At 45.0% G+C, this 13,669-nt stretch overlaps 1 protein-coding gene across 2 annotated transcripts in view; it reads right to left on the bottom strand.

Moving 5' to 3' along the window:
* The window catches only part of LOC147439402 (uncharacterized), a 69,098-nt gene that overhangs the window by 35,741 nt on the left and 19,688 nt on the right, over nucleotides 1-13,669 (bottom strand). For both annotated transcript variants that reach the window (XR_015184594.1, XM_086485253.1), the window contains exons 3-6: nucleotides 2,424-2,540; nucleotides 2,201-2,315; nucleotides 1,828-1,965; nucleotides 1,544-1,639 (exon numbers count right to left, since the gene is read on the bottom strand). Coding sequence is in view for 1 of the 2 variants with exons in the window: in XM_086485253.1 (XP_086341379.1) it covers nucleotides 1,544-1,639; nucleotides 1,828-1,965; nucleotides 2,201-2,315; nucleotides 2,424-2,540 (466 nt within the window). In the remaining variant the exon portion in view is untranslated. The remainder of the gene's footprint in view (nucleotides 1-1,543; nucleotides 1,640-1,827; nucleotides 1,966-2,200; nucleotides 2,316-2,423; nucleotides 2,541-13,669) is intronic.

The raw sequence follows: 13,669 nt of genomic DNA, 5'->3' as shown, positions 1-13,669 counted from the left end.
AAATGTCGGAGTTGTGTGAAGCTTGTGCGTGTATTTGACATAATGATAAGCGAAAAATTGCTAAATGGCATACGCATGCCCGCCAACAGGCTTTTATGGATAAAGGTTGTGCTTCGAAGCAATTTTTTAAGTATCTGCATCAAACAAGAGTCTCACAAGAAATTAAGCGTGTTACGTTTCCTTCCAGTGCTTTGACTTCTTCAAAACAAGAACTTGTTGATGCCATGGTCTCGCATTATCGACGGGTGTTTGTTGCTCCTTCTCAGACATCTTCAGCTACTCATCAAGCGCGTCAATTGTTGCTTTCTTATGTTCATCCGATCCTCTCTCCGCAAGATGCACAATGCCTTGAGGATCCATTCACTGATTCTGAGTTACATTGTGTGTTGCTTGCATTGGGCCGTTGGCGATCTCCTAGCTAGGATGGGCTTACTCTGGAATTTTTCCTCTCCTTTTGGGAGGCTCTCAAACAGCCCTTGCTTTTCATGTTAAACGCGGTATGGAAGAAACAAGATTTTCCATTGCCTTGGAAGGAGGGTTTGCTAAAATTGTTACCGAAGCAAGCACTTTGCGAGCAATTCTCTATTTGCCGGCCAATTACTTTGATGTCTGTGGTTTACAAGATATTGGTTAAGTTGTTGGTGAACCACATTAAAGATCACCTGCTTACAGGACTTCATCAGACCAGTAGGGTTTCATCCCACGTCGCCAGATAATAGACAATTTGGCTAATGTCATGATTGGCATGAAGTATGCAAAATACACCTAGCAAGATGTGCTTGTTATGCAAGTTGATATTGAAAAGGCTTCGACATTGTGCAGTGGGACTTCATTGCTGTCACGATGAGGTGTCTAGGGCAGAGGGTCCAACCCGCACTCTTGGCGACAAGCTTCAGTTTTCAGGATTGTCCGAGGTGGTTCAAAGCATCCAGCTATGAGGCATGAGGGGGGTGCAGAGCATGTGTCAAGATATTACAAAGGCTTTACCAGCTGAGTGGCTCACCCCTCTAAAGGCAACAGCTCCCAGATGGATGGGGGCCTTCACGCTACTGGAGGTCCTCATCGCAGTTCGAGCTTGCTCGGAGTCCATACCCCACATGTTGGCCTGTCCATTCCATATCAAACTTCCTGTATGGAGTGTGCTTGCCACTATGCATCAAACAGTCTTAGCTCCAGAAAGGGGGGCCTTTTGACATATTAAAAGATTTATGTGATATCAATACAGACAACCTGTTTGGTTTTATGACCCTGGCTCCCACCTCCCCAAAAATAGGGCATAGCTCATGGCATTGATGGGTTGATTTTATCTTCTTGCTGTAGATATTCTTCGCCCTGTTAAGTTCGACTAAACAAAGAACCTTCTTTTGGGCATAAGCTACTGAAAAAAGGGCAGACTGTGAAAATCGTTAATAATGTTACGCAAGATATGTATTTTTTATTTCTTCCAAGGATAAAAGCCAGGTCCTAAAGCAAAAAACTGCTTCTGTATTCTCAAAAAAATTAGGCATCATGGTCAAATAAGTTTGCACAGCTAAATGCTTACCAACGAAACAACTGGAATGGGTACAGATCCTCTGCGATCACGATATTGCTGCCTATGCCCACGAACAGAGTCTAGTTCTTTCCGGAGAAGGGCAATCTGTCTTGCAAAACAAGCCAGAGTCAGCATTGCTTCAATGCAACAGAGAATATTACAATTTGACAAGGGATAGAAAGGGCCTTAACATGCAACAGACAAAGTTCTTCCCCTTGAAAACATTTGATAGCAATTGAAATTCACAAAGACCAAGAATCTGACTTTTGGATACAAGAGTCCCAAATGCTTACACGTGTTCGAAGTATACGCTTGTCAACTTCAATCTGTTTCTCTCCCATTCCTTTGACCATTCCTCCCGCTTGCCTCTCGAGGTGTGACCACATTTTTGTCAGACGGGGCAGCTGATACTCCATCTGAGCCAATTCGACCTGCACAATGCAGATTCTCAGCTTGATAATAAGGTCTTTTACTCTTTCTTCATTAATGCGGGGCACCCATGGTTAAGTTTGTTTTTTCTTCTTCTATAGTGGAAAAAGAAGGAGAACAAAACAAGGGAAAAAAGTGGTGGTGTTTTTTCTTTCTTTTTTATAGTGCCGCTTTTCTTTTCTTTTCTTTTTTTTTTTGGGGGGGGGTGCCGTTTCTTATCACATATATTTTAAGGACCTGTAATGTTGCTTCTCGTGTTGCAGCTCGTTGACTGAAAATATCCAAAATTAATGCTGTCCGGTCGCAAACCCGAACTTCATTGCCTAGGGCCTTCTCAAGATTTCTGAGTTGCCTGAAGTTTAAAAACATGATTTAAAAACTGGTGATACCTTCCCTTCCGTTCCATGTAGGGCGCACACCACCTTCCATGGCGTTATGAATTAAGGCAAGATCCACATACCCTGGAGAAAGTTCGTCATCGAATATAACTGTTTCTACCTCAAGTGCACGAACTTCTGCCCGCAACTCTGCAACTTTTCCAGACCCAATATATGTCCTTGGGTTTGGATGGTCAAGCCTACACAGTAATCACAAAAAAGTTGCATTTGTTGGAATTGTAAGACTATATCGGTGCTGATGACAAGACGCAAATATAAAATAAAGCATATTAACACATGCCTGGTTGAAAACACAAACATATTTGCGACATGATTGTGCAAAGAGCCATAAGAGAAAGACGACTTCCACTTATGCTAACAAAGAACACACAGTTGACATAAATCCCTGATGTTACATGCAGGACAAGTATTACAACAAACCTGCACAAGAACTGGGCCAACGTATGCTAACAAAGAACACATGGTTGACACAAATCAGTTGTACACTTAAAAACTCTGGATGTGAAGCATCACCGGACAAACCTAAATTCTCAGTATTCAAAACCTGGTATCAAGTAACTCAAATAAAGAATTCAAAAAAAACTGGAAGGAAACAAAAGGGCAGTGAGGGAGATATGTACCGCAAAAGGGGGATTGGGAGCTAAAGAAAAAAAGGTTCATTAACGTCTACTAGAGGCCGAAATTGCCGCCAAAATACACGTGTGTCCTCTGGACAATCCAAAAAAATGATTAAAGGTACAAATGACACTGCTACAAACAAGCTCGAAACTTGAAAGGCTACATGGGTAACTGAGTGGTGGAGGGATAGAGCTCCAACTTTAGGGATACAATGAAAACTATATGCTAAAGGAGTACAACCATGATATGCATCTAGCTCCATCCAGTAGTGAAATGGGGGCGTGATTTATCATGCATTGCATCTAGCCAAGTTATACGGACTTGCAGCTATCAGCGCCTCTTGCGTCTAGTACAAATGTGTATCTCATATCGCCCTTCAAAGAGAACATGAAAAACAAAACTCTTGCATGCGTAGGTCTCTCTGTGACTCACACTCTAGCTCCATAACTGCCCTCTTTTCTTCAACCACTATGCGTTGAGCTTCACATTCCCTTTCTAGAGCCATGTAATGTGCAACGGAAGTGATTGATGGTGAATGCTCAGGATGAGTGCTAAGTGCATACTCAAGGTTCCTTTTACTGAATGAGAGGGTTCCTTTTACTTCATGAGAGATGTGCAAAGACGAGAGAGAAAAGAGAGAATGATACTGTGAATGAAGGTTTCCACACACACACACACACACACGCACACACACAAATGAAATGTTAAATTAACGTCTTCAAAAGGCCAAAATGACCTATGAGACCAATCTGTTACAAAATGGTGAATCTAATACCATGTCTGGGTACAAAAGAACTAGATACTACGAGAGAGAGAGAGAGAGAGAGAGAGAGAGAGAGAGAGAGAGAGAAGAAGAAGAAGAAGAAGAAGAAGAGAGTTTTAACGTCGTAAGAAACTATCCTAAGAGACCTTAAAGATCTAGCCGACGAGGAGTTGAACTCAAGACCTATTATTCAAGAGGGAAATGGCATAACCAATCTACCACACTTGGGTGATAGAAAGGTTATACCATTTTCCTCTTTTTATTAGCGCGCGCACACACACCCACACACACCCCCGAGAAGAAGAGAGTTTTAACGTCGTAGGAAACTATCCCAAGAGACCTTAAAGATCTAGCCGATAAGAGAGAGGACTGACACCAACTGGGTTCCCAAAACCCCTTCCAAGGGCCCCCCTCTCTATCGCTAGAGAGGTATTTGCTTTAAATTACACAAATGTTGATACAATGGTCCTAGATGCTGAGATGCTGATGGGAACTTGATGTAGATGCTTGGTTCTGTGGATTAAGGGTGAAATGCAAAAACGCTAGGAGAGTTGTCACAAGACGAGCACCACGTGCCAACGGAAAAGAACAGACTAAACAGACAGTAAGCACTTCAATAACAACTGAACTGAAGGGGAGAGAGAGAGAGAGAGGACACGCGACACGGAGTGGCAGAATTCCACCCCAGAGAGTATTGGCCCCATACCTTGGCGCCCCTTTCCGTATTTCTTTATATTACCTGAACTCAGTACAATGCCGGTACTCGAAGTCTACACCTTCACCCAGAAGGGTGCCAGAGACTGAGTCCTTTGCACATATTTAAAGGCCCTTGGCCTCAAAAGTAGTTACATGAAGAGCAGTAAACTCAAAAGCATCTGGTCCAAAAGCTGTCAACGCAAAAGCAGGAAAATCCGTACAACTACCACGTCATCATCTACCAGCACGAATTCCGCAAATCCGTACAGTCTGCCATGTCATCAACATAAAACGCGGGGTGTGTACTAGCTGCCACGTCATCAATTTTTACGCTATTTTTTTGTGTATGGTGAGGGTCCAGCCTTATTTTAATGCCTTTGTCACTTGGGCCCCATCAGATTGGGTCCCATAAGTTGGTGGGAACTCTTCTTTAAAAAATAGGCCACTCAGCAAGACTTTGTAAGTCAGTAAAACTTCTTCTGCTACTTCAGCTTCTTCACTTAGGGTTTAGGCCTTTGAGCCGGGATCTGCAGGTTGGCTCCGTTCTTCAGTGGCTTGACACGTTAGCAATTTGTGACATCCCCCCTTCTTGAAAGAAAGTAATCATCCGCGATTACAACATATCTGCAAAATAACTCAAGGTAGCTCAAAAATTTCCGAGGGTCTTTCCAAGGGACATTCCGAGGGATCTGCTTCAAAAGCATCTGCTCCAAAAGCTGCCAGCCCAAAAGCAGGAAAATCTATACAACTACCACATCATCACCTGCCAACGCGAATTCCGTGAATCCGTACAACCTGCCACGTCATCAGCGTAAAACACGGGTGCTCGTGTTGGCTGCCACGCAATCAATTTTTACGCTATTTTTTGGTGTGTGTGAGGGTCCAACTTTATTTTAATGCCTTTATGTCACTTGGGCCCCATCGGCGGGGTCCCATACGTTGGTGCGAACTCTTCTTTAAAAATAGGCCACTCGGCAAGACTTTGTAAGTCGGTAAAACTTCTTTTGTTGCTTCAGCTTCTTCACTTAGGGTTTAGGCCTTTGAGCCGGGATCAACAGGTTGGCTCCGTTGTTCAGTGGCTTGACACGTCAACAATTTGCGACAAGAACTGATTTCTGCAACTCACGACGATGCTATGGGCTGATTTGCTAACGACGATGGGCTGAAAACAGAAAACGCTAGTTGATCTGGTACGATGGGTTGACTTTTGAAAACGATGGCTGATCTGATGTCGAAATCTGAAAACGCTTACTGATCTAATACGATGAGCTGAATTCTGAAAACGCTGGCTGATTTGGTGCAAAAACGCCCGAGAGGTGCTTAGGTACTGAAAGTACTGGCACTTATACTACAAAATCCCACAATTTCTAAAATGATGCAAAAATGTCACTTATTGATAAGTTGATGAACTACTAATAAGAGGTGATTCACATGGACACAAATACCTTTCTGGGTACTAATGCAACTAAATGGAAACACTCCCCAATGCCTACATGTAGCAGGCACCAACTATGCTCATGTGCAATCAAAGGATATGCAACTAATCTAAAGTGAGTGGACATGCACGTCCTACATACAGGCTCACAAGGGTGCTAGATGTCACGAGGACGTGGCAATTGCTAACTTGAGTTGTTGGTTTCTTTCCGATGATTTTTGTTTAATTTTTGGGACCCTCTTTTTGAAGTTGCAAATGACCGGACATTGCGTGGCTAGTGTGAAACGACCGACGGCCAATAGTTTCACCCGCAGTCGGGAAGGACAGGTCGCCACGAGTTGGTTGGGCTAATCGGCACTGGAATCCGAGCAGTAAAAGGGTGTCTAGGCTCGGTTCAAAGTCATATAGGCTCCTCGCGACACTTATAAGTCGGTGGGTACTAGGGAATTAACTCAAAAGAGGCAAACTGGACACTTAAGGCTCTTGATGCAATTGCGAGAAGCATCAGAAAGAGGGGGCGCCCATTTCAAGAGAGGGGGCTGATTTCAGCCCATTAAGTGCTACAGTGTGTGTGAGTAGTGGGTGCAGGTGATCACAGCTTTAATGGAAAGCTTGCCTCCTCCCTTGCTCTATGTAGCACGATGATTTGCTCTCGCGCATCTCTCTCTCCCCTTTGCACATATGGTAATGCCCCACTAGTTGGGCTTCTCAGATGACCATGTACAGTTATGGGGGTTTTATGTGCGTTTGCCAAGGCAAGAGCCTTTTGTACAGGAACCGGATTAGCTGATTGCTAATCCCCTTTAAGTACGTACACTTCCATCGCGAAGGAATACAAAAACGGAGAGTTTTCTCGCGTGAAAACTCATACAAGGGAACTGTCCCTTTGCGTGCAGGAGCACCTGAGACACGCGTAGGCGTGGTCGCTCTGCTCGAAACGGTCCAAAACAGAGAATTACAGCCTGCTGTGTTTTTCTGTAGGTTTAGGGTTTCGCACCTAAACTGCAGGGAATCGCCGTGGGAGCCTCGGAAAGGCCTTGGGATGCGAGTATAGGGCAGTAGGCACCAAACAGTGGCAAAACAAAAAATTACAGGATGCTGAAATTGACCCGCAGCTCACTGGAAAGCTTCCACTCCGCAAGGGAAAGTGTCCTTGACGTGTACTTTTGACCTACAGGAATATTTGCGCCGTTATGCTGGCCAAATTGGGTCAAAAACTTGCAATTACAGCCATGGACAGGTTTGGACAGCTTGGTGAGGGCTAGGTGCAAGGGTTCGGATTGTTTATTTGTCAGGGGAGCCTCAGGAAAGCATTGTGTGCTTGTACAGGCCATTTTGGAGAGATTTCCGGCAAGGAATCTCGTCTAATTCAAGGGGCAAGTGACCCTACAGGTGCGAGAGCTCGAGGGCTACCCAGAAAAGTGATCGGCACGGGGATCGGAGCGCAAAACAAAGAATTCAGCGAGCTGCAATTTCTCACCAGGTTTTGCAAAGAGCTCTAAAGTGCGTGGAAAGTCTATGTTTGCTTGGGATTTTGTCCGTGGAGACTTCTGCTCTGGTTATGTTGCCGAAATCGGGTTGGAGTAGAGGAATTTCAACCCGATAAAAGTGGGACATCTTGTGGAAGTTTACAGGTTTTTCTCAAGTATAATAGGTACAAAGAAATACCGAAAGGGGCGCCAGTCTTTGGGGCCAACAGGGTGTCGTTGTCTACTCGGTAGCGCTTTAGCTGCCAGGCCGTGGTTTGTCTTGTGAAGTGTTGAATTCCAGTCACAGACTTATTCGTGAAGTTCCTTTGTGTCGTAAAGTCTAAAGTAAAGAATTTCGGGTGAAAGCCAAAGCCTACTGCCCCGCGGGCCGGTTTCAAGGTTCCATTGCCGGGATATCAATCACTTTCCAAAGCCTACCACCCCTCGGGCCGGTTTCACTCAAGGTTCCGTTGCCAGGACCTCAATCACTTTTTCCTCAATAAGTGAGCCTCAGTTGTTTTGGGTAAAGACACAGAGTACAGGAACTTGGAATTACACTATGACTGACAGGATGAATGACACCAAGGAAGAGGGTTCTCTTCAAAGAACGGACAGGGAATTCCGCATGTTCGCCCTGCCAAAAAGTGGTCAAATTAAGGCTGATTTCCTGCTGCGTTTTTAGGGTTTGCAAGTATGAACCAAGATGGGATAGGGAGAGGTCTCACGGTGGTAGATTGGCCACTAGATCTCCTGCGGGAGTGATGTGGGTCTGCCAGGTGAAACGCTGCTTGCCGATTCTTTGAGGCGATTGCTTGGATTCTTTGACGCATCGGTAAATCATCTTGAAATTTGAGCTTACTTGGTCGTGGGTGGTACGTCAGTGTTGTGGAATTATGCTCGTTTGCAGAGGCAAGAGCCTTTTGCACATGTAAAAATTGAGGGACAGGTTGCAAGATGCTATGTGGTGAAGTTCAAGAACTATCCGCCTATGGATGCAAAGTGAATGGAAGAGCATGAATTGTCAGTCACCAAATGTATTGCAATTTTACCTTGAGGCCTTTGGGTTACAGCCTACGTATGCCCCAACCTAACGGGTGCAAAGGAGGGGTAATGATAGAGCTAGCACATCAAATGTACTCATGGATTCAATGCATTAGCAGTGTACGGTTTGACAAAAGTATGAAGGTCTCATTAAGTCATACGTACACATGTTTTGACAATCTTTCTTGCGGATACATGCAATGATAAAACGGTGCTTACCACACAAGATCCTCTATGGCATGTATATGGCACACAATACCTGTTAACTTTACACAGAGCACTCAGTAGGAAAGAGAACAGAGATGCGTCCAGCGACTAGAATGTCACTACGCACACGAGACCGACACCCTGTAGGCCCCAAAGACTGGCGCCCCTTTCGGTATTTCTTTATTCAATTTAAGGTAGACGATCAGACCACTTAGTACAAGCTTTCACAAAGCTGTCCAAAACTGGCGAGGGCTGAAAACGCAGGTTTCCGACCTGATTTCGGTAGCATAACGACGCAAAAACCCTTGTAGGTCAAAAGTACCCGTTCAGGACGGATTCCCTCGCTATCTGGAAGCTTTCTGGTGAGCTGTCACAGAAATTCAGCATGCTGTAATTCTCTGTTTTTCAATGCCGGGTGCCCAAAAGCCTGTACATGCATCCCAAAGCTCTCACGAGACTCCTCTGGTGTTCCCTTGCAATTTAGGTGAGAAACCCTAAACCTGCAGAAAAACACAACGGGCTGTAATTCCCTATGTTGGATCGTTTTTAGCGGAGTGAACACGCCTACGCGTCGAAATGGGACAGTTCCCCTGTGAATTGGACGAGTTTTCAAGCGAGAAAACTCTCCAAACTTGCAATCTTTCGCGATGGAACTGTGCGTACCTTGCCTTGGCAAACACACATAAACCCCCAAAACTGTACATATTCGTCTGAGTAGCCCAACTAGTGGGGCATTACCATATGTGCCAACGGGGAGAAAGAGATGCACGAGAGCAAGTCATCGAGCTACATGAGACAGAGGAGAAGGCAAGCTTTCCATTAAAGCTGTAGACCTTCACCCACTAATCACACACACACTGTGGGTCACTTCTAGTGTAAAAATCAGCCCTCAACCTCATTTGGGCGCCTCCTCTTGCTGAGGTGTCCTGCAGACTGCTCTCCTCCCGCCAAGTGTCCAGTTTGCCCCTTTGAGTTAATTCCCTAGTTGCCACTCACTTATAAAGTTGTAAGTGACTTGTCGAGTGGCCCAAATTCCTTCTCGCGCACACAAGCTTCCATACTCATCAGAATTCAATGCTAACTGGCCCAACCAGTCCCAAACCGACCGACCTAGACTCCTAATGCGAGAAACCTGTTCGGCTGCAGCCGTTTCACACTGGCCATGCAATGTCCACTTGCACCTTTTCAAGGGTTCCGAGGAAAACAAATAAAAATAAAAATAAATAAAAATATCTAGTACTGAACCTTTGAAAAACAAGTAAAAATAACCACAAAAAAAAAATCTAGTACTTATTTACAGAAGGCAAAAGGAACAATACACCTCCTGGTGACATGTGGACCTCATCAAGCGGATGTTTCTTCAGATATGTCACATAGTTCAGGTCCTTGGAATACTTGATCATGCGCTTTGCGTAGGTGTCAACCTAAAGATGGCACTTGTCAATATCCCTTGTTGAACACTTGTCGTTGTCTGCCCCAGATTCCTCGAAGGGAGGCTTGCTCTCGTTGGAGTCTCCATTGGTTGTTTCCGTTTCTCCACTCATCCTCCCTCAAGCATGTAGTGAGAGGGATATTGTCCTCTCTGTCAAATTCACTGCTATGCTGCAAAAAACCAATCGGATCCTTCATAGGAGAAGAGTCGTCTAAACTTTGATACCATTGTAACAAGCTTGAACACCCAAGCGAGAAATCAATAGCAACACACGAACAAAAATTGCAACAACTGAACTTGAAAAGAGAGAGAGAGAGAGAGAGGAGTCGTCACGCAGCGACGGAGTTCCGCTTCCGGATGCACTCGCCCCAAAGACTGGCACCCCTTTAGGAATTTCTTTCTTATTGATGATCACATAGGTGCACCGGCTAGGGGGTGCTCCTCTATAATCGTTGCCAAGCTGACCCAAAAAGCTACCCCCAAAAACCACTTATAAAGAGTACAAGGGGCCCCTAAATCTGGGTGCCCCCAAAAACAATCATGCTAAAACCAAGTGCTGTCACAAGACTGACACCACGTGCCAATAGAAAAGAACAGACTGAACAAACTTTTAGCACTTCAATAACAACTCAACTGAGAGAGAGAGAGAGAGAGAGAGAGAGAGAGAGAGACGACACGTGACACGAAGTGGCGGAATTCCACCCCAGAGAGTATTGGCCCCAACCTTGGCGCCCCTTTCGGTATTTCTTTATATTGCATCAACACAGTACAAGCCGGTACACGAGACTCTGCACCTTCTCCAAGAAGCATGCCAGAGAATGAGCCCATGGCCTCATATTTAAAGGCCATATGCCCCAAAAGCAGTTTACATGAAAAGCCTTCAAACTCAAAAGCTTCTGGACCAAAAGCAATGCCAAAAAGCTGGCATCGTAAATCACGGAATTCCATACAACTACCACGTCAGCAGTCAGCGCAAAACGCGAAAATCCATACAGTCTGCCACGTCATCATGCCAGCACAATTTTTGGGTTTTTCCGTACAACTGCCACGCCATCAACTGCTACGCAAGTCTTTCTGTGTGTGTGTGGGTCTTGCTTTATCCTTTATGTCACTTGGGCCCCATCGGACGAGGTCCCATAAGGTTGGTAGGACTTCTTCTTCTTCTATTGTTGCTTGCTCTTCTGAGGGTTTAGGCCCCTCGGCCGTGATCTGAAGGTTTGCTATGTTCCTCACTGACTTGACATGTCAGCAGTTTGTAACATCTCCCCTTCTTGAAAGAGAGTAATCCTCCGCGATTACAGCATATCTGCAAAACCACTCACGTTAGCTCAAAAATTTCCGAGGGACAATCAGTTTGCTCTTTTTTTTGTTAAGGAGTTAGCTTCTCCTCTCGGCTCTTTTGTTAAGGAGTTGTCTTCTCTTTTCAGTTCTTTTGTTAAGGAGTTGGCTTCTCCTTTCGTCCAAATCGGAACTCTTGATATTCCGGCGTAGTTAAATTAAACATCACACCCAGACCGCACTAATCTTCCACAGGTGTCTTCATGCACTAAGATTACATACCCAGGCAATCTTGTCCAATTAGGAATATTCAGTAGCTGGCACATCACAATGCAACACAAATGCTCACACATGCATGTTACAAGACACAACAAACAACGCCGTTGAGCACTCCCCCGAGACAAACAGTCTACGGTATGAAGCTACTCAACGACTACCTCGTCACTCCCCCCGCAAATAACCTAAAAAGGTCCGGGCCATGAGCTCAGAGGACTATACAACCAAACGCTCCCCAGACTGCAGTCTACGTCGCTTGGAGGTTCAAGCATACAACCAAACGCTCGCCAAGCATCAGCCTGCGTCGTTCGTAATACAACGGAATGCTCCCCAGACATTGGCCTGCGTCGTTCCGAGGTTTTCAAACATACAACAAAACGCTCCCCAAGCATCGGCTTGCGTCGTTCCGAGGTTCAAACAATACAAAACAGTATTTCTCACTTCTCCACCCGGGAGTAAAATCACCAATCATTGAAACCAGTATTTAAACCCAGAGTCAAACAATTCAAATCGTCACCAAGACAGGTTTAAAACAAATAGCATCCATTTCAAACAAATTTCAAACAATACTTTCTCAAACAATGTTCAAAAGTATCTAACTAGAAAACAACTAGAGAGGTTATTCAGGGCTTTGTTCAGACAACGGAACTTTGAGGACAACTGGCTTGCCCTTCTACATCACGGTGATGGTTCGGTTCCGAACCTGGAGAGTTGCATCATTCTTCTCGTATCAAGGCATGCCCAAGAGAACGTCACAATTGCCCAACTTCATAATGTGAAAATCAGCTTTTCCATGATAATCTTGTATAGTCATTGGAAGAGCACCAATGAGCGGTACCACTTTCTGATTTGCCCCGTGGCTAGCTCAGCTTCAATTTCTCCACCCTCTGCATCATAATCAAAGTGCATCTGCTTCAAGAATTCTGGATGGATGAAGTTCTCCATAACTCCGAGGTCAAAGAAAATAAGGGCTCACACATAGAGTGCCTCCTCTCTCAACTCTCAATTCAGCCCTCTTTCTCCCTCCTCAATAATTTCCTGCTCTGGTGTCCGTGAAGGGCACGCAAAGGCCACGAAGCGAGCGGCGAAGGTGTAGGGCAGCCCATAGAGCTTGTGTGCGTCTTTGCGGGGAATAGACGCACTCAGACAGCCGCAGTACTGGCTGCCCACACAGTTTCAGCACTCCGACGAAGTCCTGAAGCAGTTTTCAGCCAAGAAGTATTCGTGTGGGTACCCCCTACGCAAGGAAATAACAGTAGAAGATTCTACCGCACAAGAAATTCCAGTATGAAGCAGACATAGCCGGTCTCGGCTACAAGTATGATGAATTTCAGCCAATAGGCTCACAAATCTATGCATTTTTATGCATCAAAAGAGCGTTTGGGACATAAAGGGTGAATACTATTTCGGGTTCTTGTGTAACAGTTCTGAAAATAATACAAATCTCCTTCAAGGGGGAGGGGGGAACCAACCCATCTTCAAATCCCTAGCGCTTTGTCGTTTTTCTGCATTACTTTCTAAATTTTATGTCGTGCAAAATCCTACGTGAAATAGTAAATAAACATTAAAGTATTCAGTGCATGCTTCTGTTTTTGTGACAGTGATATCAGAGCAGGGTCCTCTCTATCCCTTTCTTAAGGAGAGACGGTCCTCTGCAGAAAAATACCCGTCATGGAAGGACAAGCAGAAGAGCTTGAGCGGCTCAAGCAACCGATGGCAGAATTGCAAGCCACTCTTGCTCAGCCAGAATTGCAAAACGTGCTTAAGACCCTTAAAAAAGGGAAAGCAAAGATGGTGGAAGAGCCACCTCAAAATCCCCCACTGCTAACTCAGGGAATACCTCAAGACTGGGGCTCCAACATAGCCCCAAGGGGATCCTACAGTGGGAACCTCCTAGCAACACGAAGAAGATTCAATCCCTTTACCGAATTACTCACCAATTTACTATGTTATGAAGAACCTGGATAATATTGTTCCTCATGAGAATCTCCAGTTGCATCCAGACGAGGCTATAGAACAACCACTGCAAGCAGAAAAGCAAGATGAGGATCAAAGGAAGAGTCGACGCAGAATTGCGGTGCACAAAGATTCCG

The sequence above is a fragment of the Adiantum capillus-veneris genome, chromosome 16 (genome assembly GCF_014529385.1).
Source record: "Adiantum capillus-veneris isolate H3 chromosome 16, ASM1452938v2, whole genome shotgun sequence".
NCBI lineage: Eukaryota > Viridiplantae > Streptophyta > Polypodiopsida > Polypodiales > Pteridaceae > Adiantum > Adiantum capillus-veneris.
This window is presented reverse-complemented; position numbering and strand designations above follow the sequence as displayed.